The sequence below is a fragment of the Trachypithecus francoisi genome, unplaced genomic scaffold, assembly GCF_009764315.1.
Source record: "Trachypithecus francoisi isolate TF-2019V2 unplaced genomic scaffold, Tfra_2.0 Lachesis_group11, whole genome shotgun sequence".
Lineage (NCBI taxonomy): Eukaryota > Metazoa > Chordata > Mammalia > Primates > Cercopithecidae > Trachypithecus > Trachypithecus francoisi.
Window position 1 is genome coordinate 108,821,416 of NW_022681456.1, and position 16,970 is coordinate 108,838,385.

At 40.3% G+C, this 16,970-nt stretch overlaps 1 protein-coding gene across 7 annotated transcripts in view; it reads left to right on the forward strand.

Moving 5' to 3' along the window:
• Positions 1-4,083: 4,083 nt before the first annotated feature.
• The window catches only part of C2CD5 (C2 calcium dependent domain containing 5), a 99,160-nt gene continuing 86,273 nt past the window's right edge, over positions 4,084-16,970 (forward strand). For 5 of the 7 annotated variants that reach the window (XM_033222684.1, XM_033222678.1, XM_033222680.1 and 2 more), the window contains exons 1-3: positions 4,084-4,552; positions 4,693-4,811; positions 13,900-13,986. In XM_033222684.1, coding sequence (XP_033078575.1) covers positions 4,722-4,811; positions 13,900-13,986 — 177 coding nt within the window. In that variant the 5' untranslated portion in view covers positions 4,084-4,552; positions 4,693-4,721. The remainder of the gene's footprint in view (positions 4,553-4,692; positions 4,812-13,899; positions 13,987-16,970) is intronic. The other 2 variants (XM_033222679.1, XM_033222682.1) reach the window with 1 other exon arrangement.

Here is a 16,970-nt window from a genome sequence, read left to right on the forward strand (position 1 = left end):
AAAAAAAAAAAAAAGCAAAAGTAACTGAACTGAGCCCAAGTTGTCAATTGTATAATTATACTTCTAATCCCAACCCACTTTCAAACTTAAATCAGTGAGTTTCTGGCTTGAGCAACTGACTATGTAGTTGGTGTTGCTGTTTAGTAGAAGACCACTAGGTCTTTTGTTGTTGTTGTTGTCATTGTGGTTGTTGTGGTTATGGGAAAGGCAAAGAAAATCAGGTCAGTTTTGGACATCTTGACATTTGAGGTCACTTTGATACTCCAAATGGAAATAGTAACTTGGCAGTTGCATATATGGGTCAAGATCCCAGAAGTGAGTTATAGACTAAAGATAACGATTTGAGAGTCCTTGGCTAAACAGATGGAAATTAAAATTATGAGCATGGATGAGATCACCTAGGGAGAGAGTACAGTTGGAAGAGAATAGAGACAAAAACTGAACCTGAGAAAAACACATATTTAATAGTTAAGGACAGTGAGTAGGCTGAGAAGACAGATGTATAAACCAGAATAGGTAAGAGAAGCTTGGTTTCTGCATACTAAAAGGAAGATTATTTTAAGGAGAGCGTGGTCAACAGCATCAAATGCTACTGAGAGTCATGTAAATAAAAAACTGAAGCCAGGCATGGTAGCACGTGCCTGTAGTCTCAGCAACCTGGGAGGCTGAGGCAGAAGGACTGCGTGAGCCCAAGGGTTTGAGACCAGTCTGGGCAACATAGCAAGACCCCATCTCAAAAATAAAAACTTAAAACTAAAAAGTGTCCAATGCATTTAGCAACCAGAAGTTATTGATGGCATTAGTGAAAGCTGCTTTTGTAGAATGGTGGTGGCTAAACCCAGATATTAATAGTTTTTGGAGTGCTTAGGAGGTGAGGAGAGGGCACCAAGTACTGACAACCCTTGAGAAATTTACCCTGGAAAGGATGGGAAAGATTAACAGGAACATTTTAGGAAGCCAGGAAAGAAGAGCGATCCAAGTAGTAACAGCATACGTATTAACTGTTAATTTAATTCCACAATAATTTGTTGATCACATGAAGGCCACAAGGCAAAGAACTGAGAATTGAGAGATGAGTAAGAAGCAATCCCTTCCCTCAGAGTGCTCATGGTTTAGTGGGGGGGGGGGGGGGGAGAGATGGATAAATAATTATTGCATGGAAAGTATAATAATAAATGTATTAGATTTAGTAGTAGCACAGGTGGGAGTGAAGAGCATATTTATTAGGAAGGAGATCAGAGAAGACGTAGAAGTGACTTCTGTAAAAGGCAAAAGATTTATATGCTCTAAAAAGAAACAGAGTATTGACTTTTGAACTGAGTTATGAATTCATACGTCTTTGGTAGGATGACTATGAGAGAGATACTCCAGGAAGAAGGAAAAGTATAGTTTATTGGAAAACTACATGTAATCTTTAAAGAGGTGGGTTCTTGGAATCACATTGTCTAGATTTAAAACCTGCCTCTATCATTAGCAGCTTTGTGACCTCGGGTAATCACCACAGCTTTGAAAACCCACAATTTTCTCATTTATAAAATGAAGGCTGATAATTTCTACCTCAGGATTTTAGGGAGCCTTAAAAGCTGTGAAACCAAATTCAGTAGCTAGCGTGCAGCAAATCAACAATACATGTTAACTCGTTATTGTTAATTTAAAATGCAAAAAGAGTGGCAGGGTATGAAGCTAAAGAAGGTAATCAGGAGTCACATTATGGTAGATTTGTCAGGAAAGTTAGCACTGTTCCCAGCATTAATTAAAACAAACGAGAACAATTATTAGGAAACAGTTCAACTGAAGTCAGGCTTAAGTCTACTAAAAATAGTTTTCAGGAAGCATCTTAATTATAATCTCTTGTTGATGAAGCCTAAGGCAACAAGTATGTACAAGTACCTTAAAGTCTACTAATTAGGAGGCTGAGATTGCTAACCTCTAACTGTGCAATTTGCAAATTTTTTTATATTACATTTTGTAACGCAATGCATTATTTTCCATTAATATTGGTGCTAAACTTCATTTTTCTAGTATTTTTTTCTTTATACATTTCATATTTTTAAAAGTGAGTTGGTAATATGGTAATACTTCGATTTCATCACAAAAACCATTTCAACCCTACCACCCAAAACAAAAAACACTGATCATGCCAGGCAAGATGGCTCATGCCTGTAATCCCAGCACTTTGTGAGGCCAAGGCAGGAGGATGGCTTAAGTCAAGACTGAGACCAGCCTGGGCAATACAGGGAGACTCAATCTCTACAAAAAATTTAAAAAACTAGCAGAGCATGGTACTGTGTGCATGTAGTCCCAGGAATTTGGGGGGCTGAGGGGAGGATCGCTTGGCCCAGAAGATCGAGGCTGTAGTGAGCTATGATCATGTCACTGCACTCCAGGCTGGGTGACAGAGACCTTGTCTCAAAATAAATAAATAAATAAATAAATAAATAAATAAATAACCTTGATCACACAGTGTAGCCAACCTTCAGAATTTTGGCAAGGGTATTTTAAGGGTAGAGTCAGACTCCAAAAAAAGCTGCAGGTGGACCTAAGGAAATTTGCATGGGACCTATGACCCCTATCCTTCGACATAGTTCGAATTGATAAAAGTTTCTCTAGTCCAAAAAGCAAGCGATTTTTTTAGATTTTTATTTTGAGGAAGTCGTTTTCTCTGTAGGAGTTCAACTTCTCACTTATGTGAACAATATTCCTGTCATAGAAGGAATTTTTGTCATGAAAAGATAATTCGGGATCACTACTGTTTGGAGTATTTAATCTACTCTATTCAGTATTTTTGAAGTTAAAAAGATCATACAGGTATCTTCACTTAGGAATGAAAGGTTATAATCTTTCAGCCGGCATGAGCTCTGATTTTGTTGATACTGGGTATACTGTTAATGCTGACTTTGATATTTGGTAAGTACTGGTTTATGTTATATCCTGTGTGTGCCTCAATTTCCCTAATGTAGTCTGAGTCTGTAGATAACACCGTACTTTATGTATAGTTGAGTCAATGCTTCAAGATGTTTAATGCTCTCTGAGTTCATTTCTTGTGGTTGACTATACTTTCCATGGTAGAAAGTCCTGAACTTCTGCTGCTACTGTAGGTCTTATCTTTAGGCTTGTGGATGCTTAAGAAGAACACTGAGACGATCTAAGAGTGCAGGGCAAACTTTAAAAAAAATTTTTTTAAGAGACAGGGTTTCACTCCGTTGCCCAGGTTGGGGTGCAGTGGTGAGATGACAGCTTACTGCAGCCTCAAACTCCTGGGCTCAAGCAATTCTCCCAGATTCTCCCACTTCGGCTTCCTAGGTAGCTAAGACCACAGACGAGCCACCGGCCCAGCTAATTTTTGCATTTCTTGTAGCGAAGAGGTCTTACTATGTTGCCCCTTCTCCATGAGGCTGGTCTCGAACTCCTGGCCTCAATCAATCCTCCTGCCTCAGCCTCCCACAGTGCTGGGATTACAAGTCTGAGCCACCGCACCCACCAGCAGAAACTTTTTTTCAAGAGGCGACTTTGGATTTCAAGGTGACCTCCCCCACCCCGCCCACAGTAATATCTGTGACCCAGTAAACAATACAAGTGCCTCTGACTGAATACAAAATTTCACCAAATAATATTTATTTCACTATTCGAGATATGCCTGGTATCTCTCTTTTCTTTCGGGAGACAGAGGAGTGATCTCGGTTCACTACAACCTCCGCCTCCCAGGTTCAAGCGATTTTCCTGCCTCAGCTTCCTGAGTAGCTGGAATTAGAGGCACTTGCCATGACCCCCAGATAATTTTTGCATTTTTAGTAGAGACGGGGTTTCGCCATGTTGTCCAGGCTGGTCTGGAACTCCTGACCTCAGGTGATCCGCCCGCCTCGCATCCCAAAGTGCTGGGATTACAGAGGTGAGCCACTGCGCCCGGCCATCTAACTCTATTTCATAGAAAACTGAAACCACCACACGCACCTGTACCCCTTCCAAGTAGAAACCAGCTCATTTGGTTTTACGAATCACCAAAGGGGTCACTAGAGGCCGACTGAAAACGCTCTTCTAGCAGTCTTCGCTGCTACTCCATCTGTCACAGCCCATCCGAAAAGCGGCGTTAGCAGCTGGGAAGGCCGCGGCCGGAAGCTAAGTCACAGAGCCGCACTCGCGCTTCAGCCAGCAAGATGGAGCGTTTCCCTTCAGGGAAGCAGCGCCGCACCTATGCACAGCCTCGACTCGGTGGATGATGCAGGACTCGGCCCATTTCCCTGCCCTCCAGCTTTCTCAAAGTCAGCCCCGCCCCCTTATCTTTCCTCAGCGAGTTTAGTTTCGCCCTGCCAAGTGGGCAGAGCGCCGAACGATCGATGCTTTCTTCAGTGCCCCGAGAGCCGCCATTTTTGAGGGCGGGGGAAGAGAAACAAGCAGCGGCGGCAGAGGCTCAATGGGATGCTGACTGGGTTTTGCTTCCCGTCCCAGCCCTGTGGGGCCGGGGCAGAAGAACCCGTCAAAGCCCTTCCTTCGGCCGCCTTTCCGGAATGAGGTCTCAGCACCCGCGTGGGACAGCACCCTTCCTCTTGCGAGAGTGAGTGGCGACCTGCGGCGCGACTACCGGGCGCCCGCGCGCGCCCCCGCGCGCCCCTTCGCTGTCAGTTACCCCGCGCGCCTCCGCCCGTCTCCCGCCGGCCTCGCGCTCGGCGCAGACTCGTTTGTTTGTTTCTGCAGGAGCCCAAGAAGAGGCCGAAACCGAGACCATGCCTGGGAAGCTGAAGGTGAAAATCGTGGCTGGGCGCCATTTGCCAGTGATGGACCGTGCTAGTGACCTGACTGATGCCTTCGTGGAGGTTGGTGCGGGGTCCTGCCCCTCAAAACACAGGGAGCGCCAAGCCCTGTGAAGGATCTACCCACCTCGCCCCCAGCCCCTCAGCCTATTGCCCCCTCGACTGCCCTCCGGTCGGCCGTGGTTGTCCAGCTGTCTCACGAGGGATGACCGCCGAGACTTCAGTGCGTGCGATGGGTGCACGGCTTGCAGGCGTCCGCGGCACAGTCCGCTGCGCGGGGAGGCTCGTACTATTCTGCATGCGGGGGTGACCCTGATGTCAGGACTCATTAACAGGCCACCTGCCACTCAGGAGATCCCAAGGCGTGGCCGCGCAGCCACGGACACACACACACACAGACACACACACACACACACACACACACGAATGCCGGGGTGACTCTGATGTCAGGACTGCCACTCAGGAGATCTCAAAGTGTGACCCCACAGCCACTCAAACACACACACACACACACACACCCCCTTGGAAGGGATGGCCAGAGTGGTGGACATCATGTTTAAGAAGGTGCATGAATCCCTTTATGGACACTTGGAGTCCCACAGTGCGTCCCACATGCCTAACGTTTTGTGAATTTGCCGTGCACGTTCTAAAACACAACTGCAACCCTTCCTGCTCTTGCATAGACTGGTAGGTCTGATGAGGTGTTTCAGAGTAATTTAGTGCCTTGAGGTAGGAAGTCAATTAATTGCCATGGACTTAAATTGCAAAATTGCTTTTTAAGTCTAATGATTAGTTTAAAAGTCATGCAAATTAGTAAAGGCCTAGGGCCCGGAAGGTAATAACCCAGAGTCTGAAAGAAGCCAAGTAAAGATTGTAATAAAAATTGGCGTGATGAGCCAGAGTGTTAGAGCAGTAATCATTTGGGCTATTAGTGCTTAGAGTTGATGGATAGATATATCATAATATGTAGCCAGATTTCATCTCAATATTCCTGATGTTTCCTAAATGTTCTCTAACCTAATAATTGCAGTTCACTGCCCCTCCCCATTGTCATGGTGATTCTTAATCACTTCATTGGAGAAAGTTTTTGAGTGCTGTTGTGCCAGATGTTAGGTAATAGGAATCCACAAATAACCAAAGCATAGTGTTTGCTTTCTGGTAGTTCAGACATCGACCCACACAGCCTATTTAATAATAGGTAACGTGTTGAATTTAATAATTGCCTGATCTGTGCTAAGTACTTGTAAATTCTTAGTTTTCACAGCAGTCCTGCTATAGGAGTATTGTTATTGTCCCATGTTATGGTTGAGGTAACTGAGGCCCAGGAAGGGTGAATAATTTGCTTAAGGTTACATAGCTTGCAAACTTCCATAGCCTGACAGTTTGTTCTCTTACCGCTCTGCTAATATAGCCTCACCAGACAAAGTGATGAATATTGTATTAGAATATGGAAACAATTGTCTCTGAAGGTTGAGAAAGGCTTGCTGTGAAAGTGACATTTGAAATGGGCCTTGAAGGACACCCAGGATTTTACCGGGCAAAGGGAACATCAAAGGCAAAGTCATAGGATGGGATATATAGTATGGAAAGGAAACTGCCTTAGTTTGGTATGTGTCTGGAGGAAAGGGTATGTGATATGTGGGTAGTGGAGCTTGTTAAGGATGAGGCTGGAAAGCCCTATTTTCTATAAAACCTCCTTTACTGTAATATTTATAAGGAGGGATAAGAAAGCTTTTTTTTTCCTTCCTTTCTTTTTTAAAGAGACAAGTTTTATTCTGTTGCCCAGGCTGGAATGCAGCTTACTACATCCTCCAACTCCTGGCCTCAAGCCATCCTCCTGCCTCTCCCGCTTCAGCCTCCCAAAGTCCTGGGATTATGGGCCTGAGCCACCACACCTGGCCAGGGGAGTTTTTAAAGCAGAAATAAAATAAGATCATGTTTGTATTAGTTTGTTTCTTTATAGGATGGCCTGAATGGGGATGCTATTGATGGAGTGGACAGATGGGAAGTGAGGCAGGGAGATCAGTTAAGAAGGTGGTAAAATTATCCAGGTAATATATGGGAATGTGCATAGGAATGGATTTGAACAGAAAGATTTGTGGGACATTTCTTAGGTTAAAATTGTCAGGGCTTGATAATTAGGTGGATTTTGCTGGTGATGAAGGGGCTGATTCACGGGTTACTTACTACTTCTTTGAACAAATTGAGTGTCGGCTGTTTGCCAGGATCTAGGCTAGTCACTGGTCTAGCCAATGGATAAACATGGTAAGACAGACTTGGTTCCTGCTCTTAATGCAGCTTATATTTTAGTGGGAGAGACAGATAAATTTAAAGGTAAATAAGGTAAATAAAATTTAAATTTATTTAAAATTATTTAAATAAAAAGGTAAATAAATTATTTAAAAGGTAAATAAATTATTAAATATATAGTTACAGATTGGGATGGGTGCCATGAAAGAGAACAATAGAAAGAGAACAACAGGGAACACCTACTTTAGGTTGAGTTATCAGGGGAGGCCCCTGAGAAAAGTGTTTGTCAAACCCAGAATCTGCTGGATGAGAAGGAGCCTGCTGCTGAGGGAGCATATTTGTGTGTGTAGGGGAGTGGGTGGACAGAAGGTAACCCGGATATCTCACGTAGAGATTTGGTGTGTTTTAGGAAGTGAAGGAAGATGCCTGTGGCTGGCACGTAGTCAGTGAAGGGAAGAGTAGTATAAGATAAAGTTGGAGAGTTAATCAAAGAGCCAGTTTTGCAAGGACTAAGGCCATGATTAACAGTTTGAATTTTACCCTAAATTCATTGAAAAGCCCTTGTTAAGATGAGCACTGTTGTTATATGGAGAATGGATTGAAGGGGAAAGAGTAGAAATCAGGCACTTAGGAGATTCTGTAATAGTTCAAATAACAGGTGATATGGGCCAAGGTGATGGATTTGGTAATGCAGACAAGTGGATGAATTCCAGGTGTATTTTGAAGATAGATTAAAAGATGACTCCTAGCTTTCTGAAGTATTGGGTTTTCTGAAACTCCATGGAGATGTTAAAGATTGAGGTGGATCATTTTCCATTTCAGCATGTTAGGTTTGTGATGTCTATAGGGCCTTTAATTGGAGATGTTAAGGAAGTGATTTATGACTGTGGCATTCAAAAAAAAAAGGTCTGAGTAAAAATGAGCACACAAGCCAGTGTTTCTCAACTGTGAGACCCAGGACTCCCTTTAGATAGCCAGTATTTTGAAATCTACCCTTTCTATCCTGGCATGATACTTTTTAGTTAATATATCCTGTGTATTCTTACAATTAAAAACAAATCAGTACCATGGTCTAACTATAACAGAGAAATAGAAGTTGTTGTTGTTATCATTATTATTTTTTTGAGACAGAGTCTCGCTCTGTCACCCAGGCTGGAGAGCAGTGGTGAGATCTTGGCTCAGTGCAACCTCCGTCTCCTGGGTTCAAGTGATTCTCCTGCCTCAGCCTCCAGAGTAGCTGGGATTACAGGTGCTCGGCACCACGCCCTGCTAAGTTTTGTATTTTTAGTGGAGACGGGGTTTTGCCATGTTGGCCAGGCTGGTCTCAAACTCCTGACCTCAGATGATCCACCTGCTTGGGTCTCCCAATGTGCCGAGATTACACGTGTGAGCCACCGTGCCCGGCCTGTTGTTATTATATTAATATGGAAGTACTTTTTCATGACCATAATAGAAAACATGAGGTAATCAGATGAATCAATGAATATTTATTCAGCTTTTGTATGTATTACACACTACTGGATGCTGGGGCTATAGCAGTAAATTTAAAAGAACTTCAGTCATAGAACTTACATTTTAGTGGGAGAAGAGAGTTCATAAATAAGGTAATTAAGTAAAAGATATAGTATACTGGATCAATGAATATTTATTTGACCTTTGTTATGTATTAGACACTGTACTGGATACTGGGGCTATAGCAATAAATTATAAAAACTTGAGTCATGGAACTTATATTTTAGTGGGAGGAGAGAGTTCATAAATAAGGTAAGTAAGTAAAAGATACAGTTTGCTGGATGTTGAGAAATGCCGCATATGGAGAAAATAAAGCTGGGACACGGAATAGGCAGTGCAGCGCCTATGTGAAAATCACGCGAATATGACTGCTTCTCAAACAGAGTCAGACAGTTGTGTAGTTTTGGCATCTCAGATCTTCATTGCCATTGGTTATCTGATTTTTCAAAATAGTCAACTCATGGGAAAAAAGCAGAGTTGCCTCTTGATTTACGTGATGGTTGTAGTTCTTGACAATTATGTACATTGAAACCCGATTGCAGTACTTTTATCTGTAAAACAAGTTCTAGGTAGGTTTCTTTTCTCTCTCTCTCTCTTTTTTTTTTTTGAGACAGAGCTTCGCTCTTGTTGCCCAGGTTGGAAGCAATGGCGCTGTCTCAGCTCACTGTAACCTCCGCCTCCCAGGTTCAAGTGATCTTCCTGCCTCAGCCTCCTGAGTAGCTAGGACTACCGGTACACTACCACGCCTGGCTAATTTTTTGTATTTTTGTAGAGACAGGGTTTCACCATGTTGGACAGACTGGTCTTGAACACCTGACCTCAGGTGATCCACGCGTCTTGGCCTCCCAAAGTGCAGGGATTACAGGCATGGGCCACCGCACCCAGCCTTCTAGGTAGGTTTCTTACCCATGTGACTGTCTAGTGGGACATTTGAAAGTCATGACATGGTAAAAGTCTTCATTGCTGGGAACTCACTTGCATTGAAGAATACCTAGCATTTCTGGCCCTTCCACTTAATGCAATTACTATTTTCCCCAAAAACACTGCTAGAAATTTCTAAAGCTTCTTTAGGATTTGGTTCTGTCTTTTTTGCAAACCTGTGACTAAGGGGAAGGGAGAGAAACAGGATGAATCCTTGAAAAAACTTGATATTAGGAGGTTTATTAGAGGAGGAGGACTAGGGGAAGGAAACTGAGATTGTGAGCCAGTGGGTAGGAGAAAAATGGGGAACATAATGTCTTAGAAGGCAAAAGAGGAAGTTTCTTTAAAGAGGAAGCTCAACTGTCAGATGTCACTGGGGTCAAGTAAGAAGACAGAAAAATTATTGGATTGGACAACATGGGGGTTGTGACAAGAGGCATGATAAGGATGGAATCCCATCCTGTAGTGATTTAAAGAGAATTAAAGTACATGGGAAGTGAGGAAGTAGAAAGAGCATGAATAGGCAACTGTTTCAAGATGTATGGCTATGAAGGGGGGAGGAAAAATAGTGTGGTATTTGAGAAGTAGTTTTAGTACTTAAAAAATAAATGAAAAGATACAGAACCTGTTTGTGTGCTAATAGGAATAATCCCGTAGAAAGGGGAAAAATTAATGCAGGAGAAGGGGGATAATGAAGGATTACAATATGATAAAGGGAAAAATGCTTGCTACAGACTAAGTTCATAGAAGAGGGAGATAATGAAGCATGGGCTAGTCATGAGAAACCTTTATCCTGAGTCTGGAGGATGGTAAAATTTCCAAAGGAAGAGAGAAAAAGGAAGAAAAAATTTTCAGGTGACTAGGACAAACTTGATAAAAGCAGGAGAAGAAATAGGGTATGTATCGATGTAATTGAATGTATTTCAATTGAATAAATTTCATTCATATGTAATTGGAAGGAGGATTCTTGTTGAATAGAAGTGGGAAATAAATCTGGCTAGGAAAGGGGGATACAGATTACTGAACAGTCCAAAAATTAGGAGGAGAAGCCTATATAGTTGAAGCTCTCTTAACAACTTACATTAACTGACTCATTGCAATCCTCAGTGCTCTGCATTCCTTCCATAAAGCGTATTCGTAAATACTCCTCTGGGTAAGACTACTCTAGTGTGCCTGGAGTCTCCCATCAGTTGGCTGATATACTTTACCAAGAGGCAGTTGTGTTTATTCCCAAATCTGCTTATGTCAACTGTATTTGTTACTATATTTTATTTAAAGCTTATATAAATCAGTGAATGTAAAGACATGGAAATGGTCACTAAAAATTGCTCTTGAATTAGGTGGAGAAAAGATTGTAAAAAATAGAGGATTAGTGAATGGAAAGACATGAAAATGGTCACTAAAAATTACTCTTGAATTAGGTGGAGAAAAGCTTGTAAAAAATAGAGTATTCTTTGTTCATGCTTTTTATAGCATCCCAAACTAGAAATCAGAGATGAATGTGGCTTATGCAAAAAAGATGACTAAACAGTTGACTTTTACACAAAGAAGAAGTCTTAGCCTTAAATTAAAAAACAGGAATGAATGTTTGTTTGTATGTTTTATCTTTTTTTTTTATTATTATACTTTAAGTTCTAGGGTACATGTGCATAACGTGCAGGTTTGTTACATATGTATACTTGTGCCATGTTGGTGTGCTGCACCCTTAAAATGTTTACAGTCTGTATAATTTTTAGTGATCCTCTAATTTAACCAAGTTATTTGATTAACTGATCAAGTATTGGTCCTGGTTGCATTTATTGAGAGAATTTCCACTATATATGATGTCAGGAGTGTAGGGACCCAGCAAAGACCAAGTAATACTTAAAGATGATTAGTCTTGCAGGAATCTCTAGAGTAAGATGGGGTTCTGTATAAGGGAAGTATTAATGGAAATATATCTCAATGTGTGTTACCAATTGTTTGGCTAAACTGCATTGTCATCTTGTGTTTTTCTAGGAACCTTTGAGGGAACAGGGAGAGGAAAATACATATTTAATGAATATTTCCTACGTACATACATTTTGCTAGGTCTCTACATGTGTTATATCATGTAATGCTCACTTAACAATCCCACTTTTCAGAAGAAGAAGCCAATTTAAATAACAGATTAATAACTTTCTCAAGGTAATTTAGCTAATGAGTAGGTAAAGAGAATGCTTTACTTTACTAGGGGGGATCTCCATTAAAATCCTTGATGTTCTTTAACAAAGTTATAAGGCATTCATTTAATTGCTGAGTAATAAAATGTCTTTTTAATTAAATAAGACTAAGTGAACCGAGATTCTCCTGTGCTGGAATGCAAATCATCCAATGTTGGCAAAATACACACTCCAGCCTTTTTCTTTTTGTTTCTTGTCCTTTATTTGTTTATTTGTTTGAGAGACTGGATCTTGCTCTGTCACTCAGGCCTGAATGCAGCAGCCTTGAACTCCTGACTTCAAGCAGTCCTCTTGCCTTAGCTTCCTGAGTAGCTGGGACTGCAGGCACGCGCCACCCTGCCTGGCTGATGCCTTTTCCTTTTTTCTAAAGTCTTTTTTGTTTGTTTAATGCGGTTTGTGGACTATCAGATCTTTATTTAAAATGAACAGTTGCACAACAACAAAAAGGCACGGTATAGCAAAACTGTTATAGTGGGACAAAACTGTAGAGTGCTTTAAATTTGTCACTTAAAAAATCATGTGCTACTTTTGGCAGTTGAGCCAAAACCCTTAAGTATATTTGGCTTTTGAATGATTTTGAATGTTTTTATAAATCCTAACAGTATTTTACTTCATATAAAGCAACTTTAGATAAACTAGACAATAAATATTTCCATCATGCCTTGAATATTGAAATGGAATGAAAATTAAATTAGTAATTAAGCAAGAACCTCTATTCTTCCTAAGTTTTTCCTTATTAAGTTTCATTTCTCTATTGTTGTGATTTAAAAAATTATGCAAGTAATACTTGAATGCTCCCCATTAAAAAAGATTCAAACACTCAAATATAACTTGAAAACCCCTTACTTTCTTCTTAGAGCACTGTACTCTATTCCCTACACCCTATCAGTCCCTTCTACAGAGATAATTGCTGTCAGTTCTTTGGTTTATGTTAATATATTCTTCATCCCCTTAAAAAAATACTTGTATATCTCTATTGCATTTTTAGAAACAAATATAATCCTACTTTATATATTCTGCTACTTGTTTTTTCAGTTATTATGTAATTAATATCTTCTCATGACAGTATGTATAATCGACTCCATTCTTTATAGGGACAAATGATTTATTCAGTCACTTTCCTGCTGAATGACTATATTTTTGGTGGGGAGGGCTTATGTGAAAGTACTTCTGTAGGTTAAAATTCCTGGAAGCAAATCTAGGATTGTGCAATTTGAATGAACATAAAGTTATTGCCATTTGAATTTTAATTTTTGATGCTTTTGAATTTTAAAATAATGCATTTAAAATAGGTAGTATCATGCATGGTTCAAAATTCAAAAGGTACAAAGTGAGTCAGCTTCTCTCTCCCAGCCTTTCCTCTGCTCTTTCTAGTGACCACTGTTACTATTTCTTGTATATACTTCTAGAAATAATGTGCACATATATAGACATATACCTATTATATAAATTCTGTCTTTTTTTTTTTTTTTTTTTGCTGAAGAATGCCATATATCTGCAGGAGAAAGATGTATCTTGGAAGTTGTTCCTTAACTGCGTGGAGAACTGCTTTATTCTATTTAGTGCTCCATTGTGTTGCTTTACCATAAATTTAATTAGTTCCATATTAATAGATATTTAGCTTGTTTCCAGGCTTTTGCTACAGTAATGCTGCTGATATATGCCATTGTGTACCTCTGTGGGATAAATTCTAAGAAATAGAATTGCTAGCTTAAAAGGGATTTAAGGCATTTAAAATTTTGATATATGTTGTCAAGTTGTTCTCTGTAGAGATTTTTCTACACTCCTACTAGCAAAGTATGACAGTACCTGACGAATTCTGTGTTCAAACCTTTTGATCTTTGCCAGCCTGATAAGTAAAAATATTTTAGTTTCTATTTCTCTTAGTGTGAATGAGGTTGATCATCTTTTGATGTGGTTAAAGACAGCTGTATTTCCATTTCTGTGACTTGTCTGATAATATCCTTTGCCTATTTTTTCTATTGGGTTGTTGATCTTTTATTGCTCTGTATGTGCTCTTTAGAAATGGGGGAAGTTAGTTCTTTGTGATGTGTGGAGCTGGTCAAGCAGAACATGGGTAATCCCTTGTTGTGGGTATAGTCTACAAGCTTACCTGGATCCATCTGTACTTTCTTCCCTTTGTCTCAGAGGGTAATAGTCTTTTGTCCCCTTTATGGCTAATCCTTCTATTGGTTGGCTGACATTAACATTTACTTGTATTCACATTTTTGATATTTATATGTGAATAATTTCTTATTCGTTTTTAGGTAAAATTTGGTAATACCACCTTTAAAACAGATGTGTACCTTAAGTCACTCAACCCTCAGTGGAACTCGGAGTGGTTTAAATTTGAGGTAAGTTTTTAAATGTCAGCATTTTTGAGTGTATTTTTTTGAGGTGACTCTTTTCCCTCAGGAATAATGAGAACCTTTATTTCAGGCACAGTAGTATTTCTACGTCATAAAAATATTTTCTTTTCTGCTTACCTAGGAATATTGAGTCTAAAAATGTTATATTACATTTAAGAAAATATAGTATATAATAACATATGAACAAAAGAAGTCCTCAAATGTATTATATTATTATTATTATTGTAGTTTTCTCTAAATTTTAGCATATACCAAAAATTACTTAAGAATAATATGTGGATTAAAATAAATTTTTTAAAATTGTAGTACTATATATTGTGAATATTGCCATTTAAATCATTTGTAAGTGTACAGCTTGGTAGCATTAATTACATTCACAATGTTTTGCTACCATCACTACTATTTCCAGAACTTTTTCTTTACCGTAAATGGAAATTGTGTACCCTCTAACCAATAACTTCCCATTCCCTCCTCTCCCTAGACTCTAGTAACCTCTAATCTACTTTCTGTTTCTTTGAATTTGCTTATGCTAGATATTTCATATAAATGGAATCATATAATACTTGTCCTATTGTATCTGCTTTCTTTTACTCAGCATAATGTTTTCAGGGTTCATCCACACTGTAACATGTATCAGAATTTTATTCCTTCTTATGGCTGAATAATATCCCATTGTATATGTATGCCACATTTTATTTTCTAATTGAGTTATTTTTGTTGTTGAGTTGTAAAAGTTCTTTGTATATTCTGAATATTAACTTATTATCAGATATATTATTTGCAAATATTTTCACTCATTCAGTAGGTTGTCTTTTTACTTTCTTGATAATTTTCTTTTATGCACAGAAGTTTTTAATTTTGATGAAGTCCAATATATTTATTTTTCTTTTGGTGTGAAATGAAAGAATCCATTGTCAACTCTAAGGTCATGAAGATTACCCCTATGGTTTTTGTAAGAGTTTTATGGTTTTAGTTTTTATATATAGGTCATGGATTCATTTGGAGTTACTTTTTATAATGGTGTGAGATAAGAGGCCAGCTTCATTCCTTTTATTTTAAAGGCAGAGTCTTGCTCTGTTGCCCAGGCTGGAGTGTAGTGGCATGATCTTGGCTCACTGCAACCTCCACCTGCTAGGTTTGGGTGATTCTCCTGCCTCAGCCTCCCTAGTAGCTGGAATTACAGGCATGTGCCATCATGCCTGGCTAATTTTTTTTGTATTTTTAGTAGAGACGGGGTTTCACCCTTTTGGCCCGGCTGGTCTTGAACTCCTGACCTCAAGTGATCTGCCTGCCTTGGCCTCCCAAAGTGCTAGGATTACAGGTGTTAGCCACTACGCCTGGCCCCAACTTCATTCGTGTATGTCGAAATTCATACATGTAGAAATTCAGTTGTTTGGGCACATTTGTTGAAGAGACTGTTCTTTTCCCATTGATTGGTAGTCCACACAGAGACAGGAGGTGGTTATGTTCAAATGGCTCATGGCCTGGTGATCTGAGGGGACTTCTCCAAAAGGGGAGCCTCCCATGTCCTCACCCAGGTCTCTTTTCATCCCTCCCATCTTCCCACCTGTGCTTCCTTCCTTGAGACACTTGAATGTAGAGGTCCCTATCACTCATGTTCTCCTCTTGTGCTCTTCTTAGGAAGTCCATTGTGTTACTGTTAGAATGTCTGTTTTATGTTGCACCCAGCCACCTCCCTGCAGTTTCTGCCCTCTTTCTCTCTATATCTGTTTATTTTTTCATGTATTGATTTGGTCTGTCGGCATGCCCCAATCCTCCAAGAGATTATAGGGACTTTGCTAGGCTTTGGGATCAACAAGGTGACATACAAAAGGAGATACAATTCTCACTTACAGACTGCTTATTATAGCCCAGGCACTGGTGAAGTGCTTTACATGTGTTAACCTCATTCAATTCTCACAGTGCCACGAAGGCACCTTTATTTATTTATTTATTTTTGAGATGGAGTCTCACCCTGTCACCCAGGCTGGAGCGCAGTGGCGTGATCTCGGCTCACTGCAACCTCTGCCTTCCAGATTCATGCCATTCTCCTGCCTCAGCCTCCCGAGTAGCTGGAACTACAGGCACCTGCCACCACGCCCGGCTAATTTTTTGTGTTTTTTAGTAGAGACAAGGTTTCACTGTGCTAGCCAGGATGGTCTTGATCTCCTGACCTCGTGATCCACCTGCCTCGGCCCCCCAAAGCACTGAGTTTACAGGTGTGAGCCACCACCCCCGGCCGGCACCTTTTATTTTAAGATGACTCAGAAGTCCAACCCAGAGCTAGCTAAGTGGTAGAGTAAGGATTCAAACCGAAGTCGGCCTGACTCCAAAGCTATTACCAGACCACCACACCTCCATCTTACATTCTCCCTTTCTATCCACTACCCTTCCCAAATTAAACATCCTTGTCAGTTATTGTTCCCTGTGCCAGCAGTGTTTTCCCTGCTTTTTTAATTCTTCTTCACTGCTATATCCTCAACCCCTAGAAGAGCATGTAATAGGCTTTCAGTGAATATTTACTACACACATTGCCCATTTCTCTGATAACCACTTCCTTCACCTCTCAGCTGCAAGAGAAATTTTCTTCTTTGGAATTTTCTTTGGACTACTTAAGAAACTTGTGAGGACCAATTTGGTTTTTCCTCCCCTGCTATTTCATGCCAGCCCTTATACTGGGCAGCACTGTGGCTGCTGTGCCTTTTCTGAGGCCTCTTTCATAACCATTATGGAGCCTGGGTAAAGTTTAGCTCTTGCAAAGTAAAGTGTCATTCTTCAGTGAAAGAGAACAAGGGAAGGAAAGTATTGGGTTGCTTGAAAGACGCTTTGATCATGCTGGGGAACCTGCCAAACTCATACCTGAAGATGGAAGAAATAACACTAGGATGTTTAGGCACTGCTTTGCTTATGGTTTATATTAGGACCGTGATCTTTCTTTTAGTGCTGGAAGGCACATTCTGTAGTGGTTG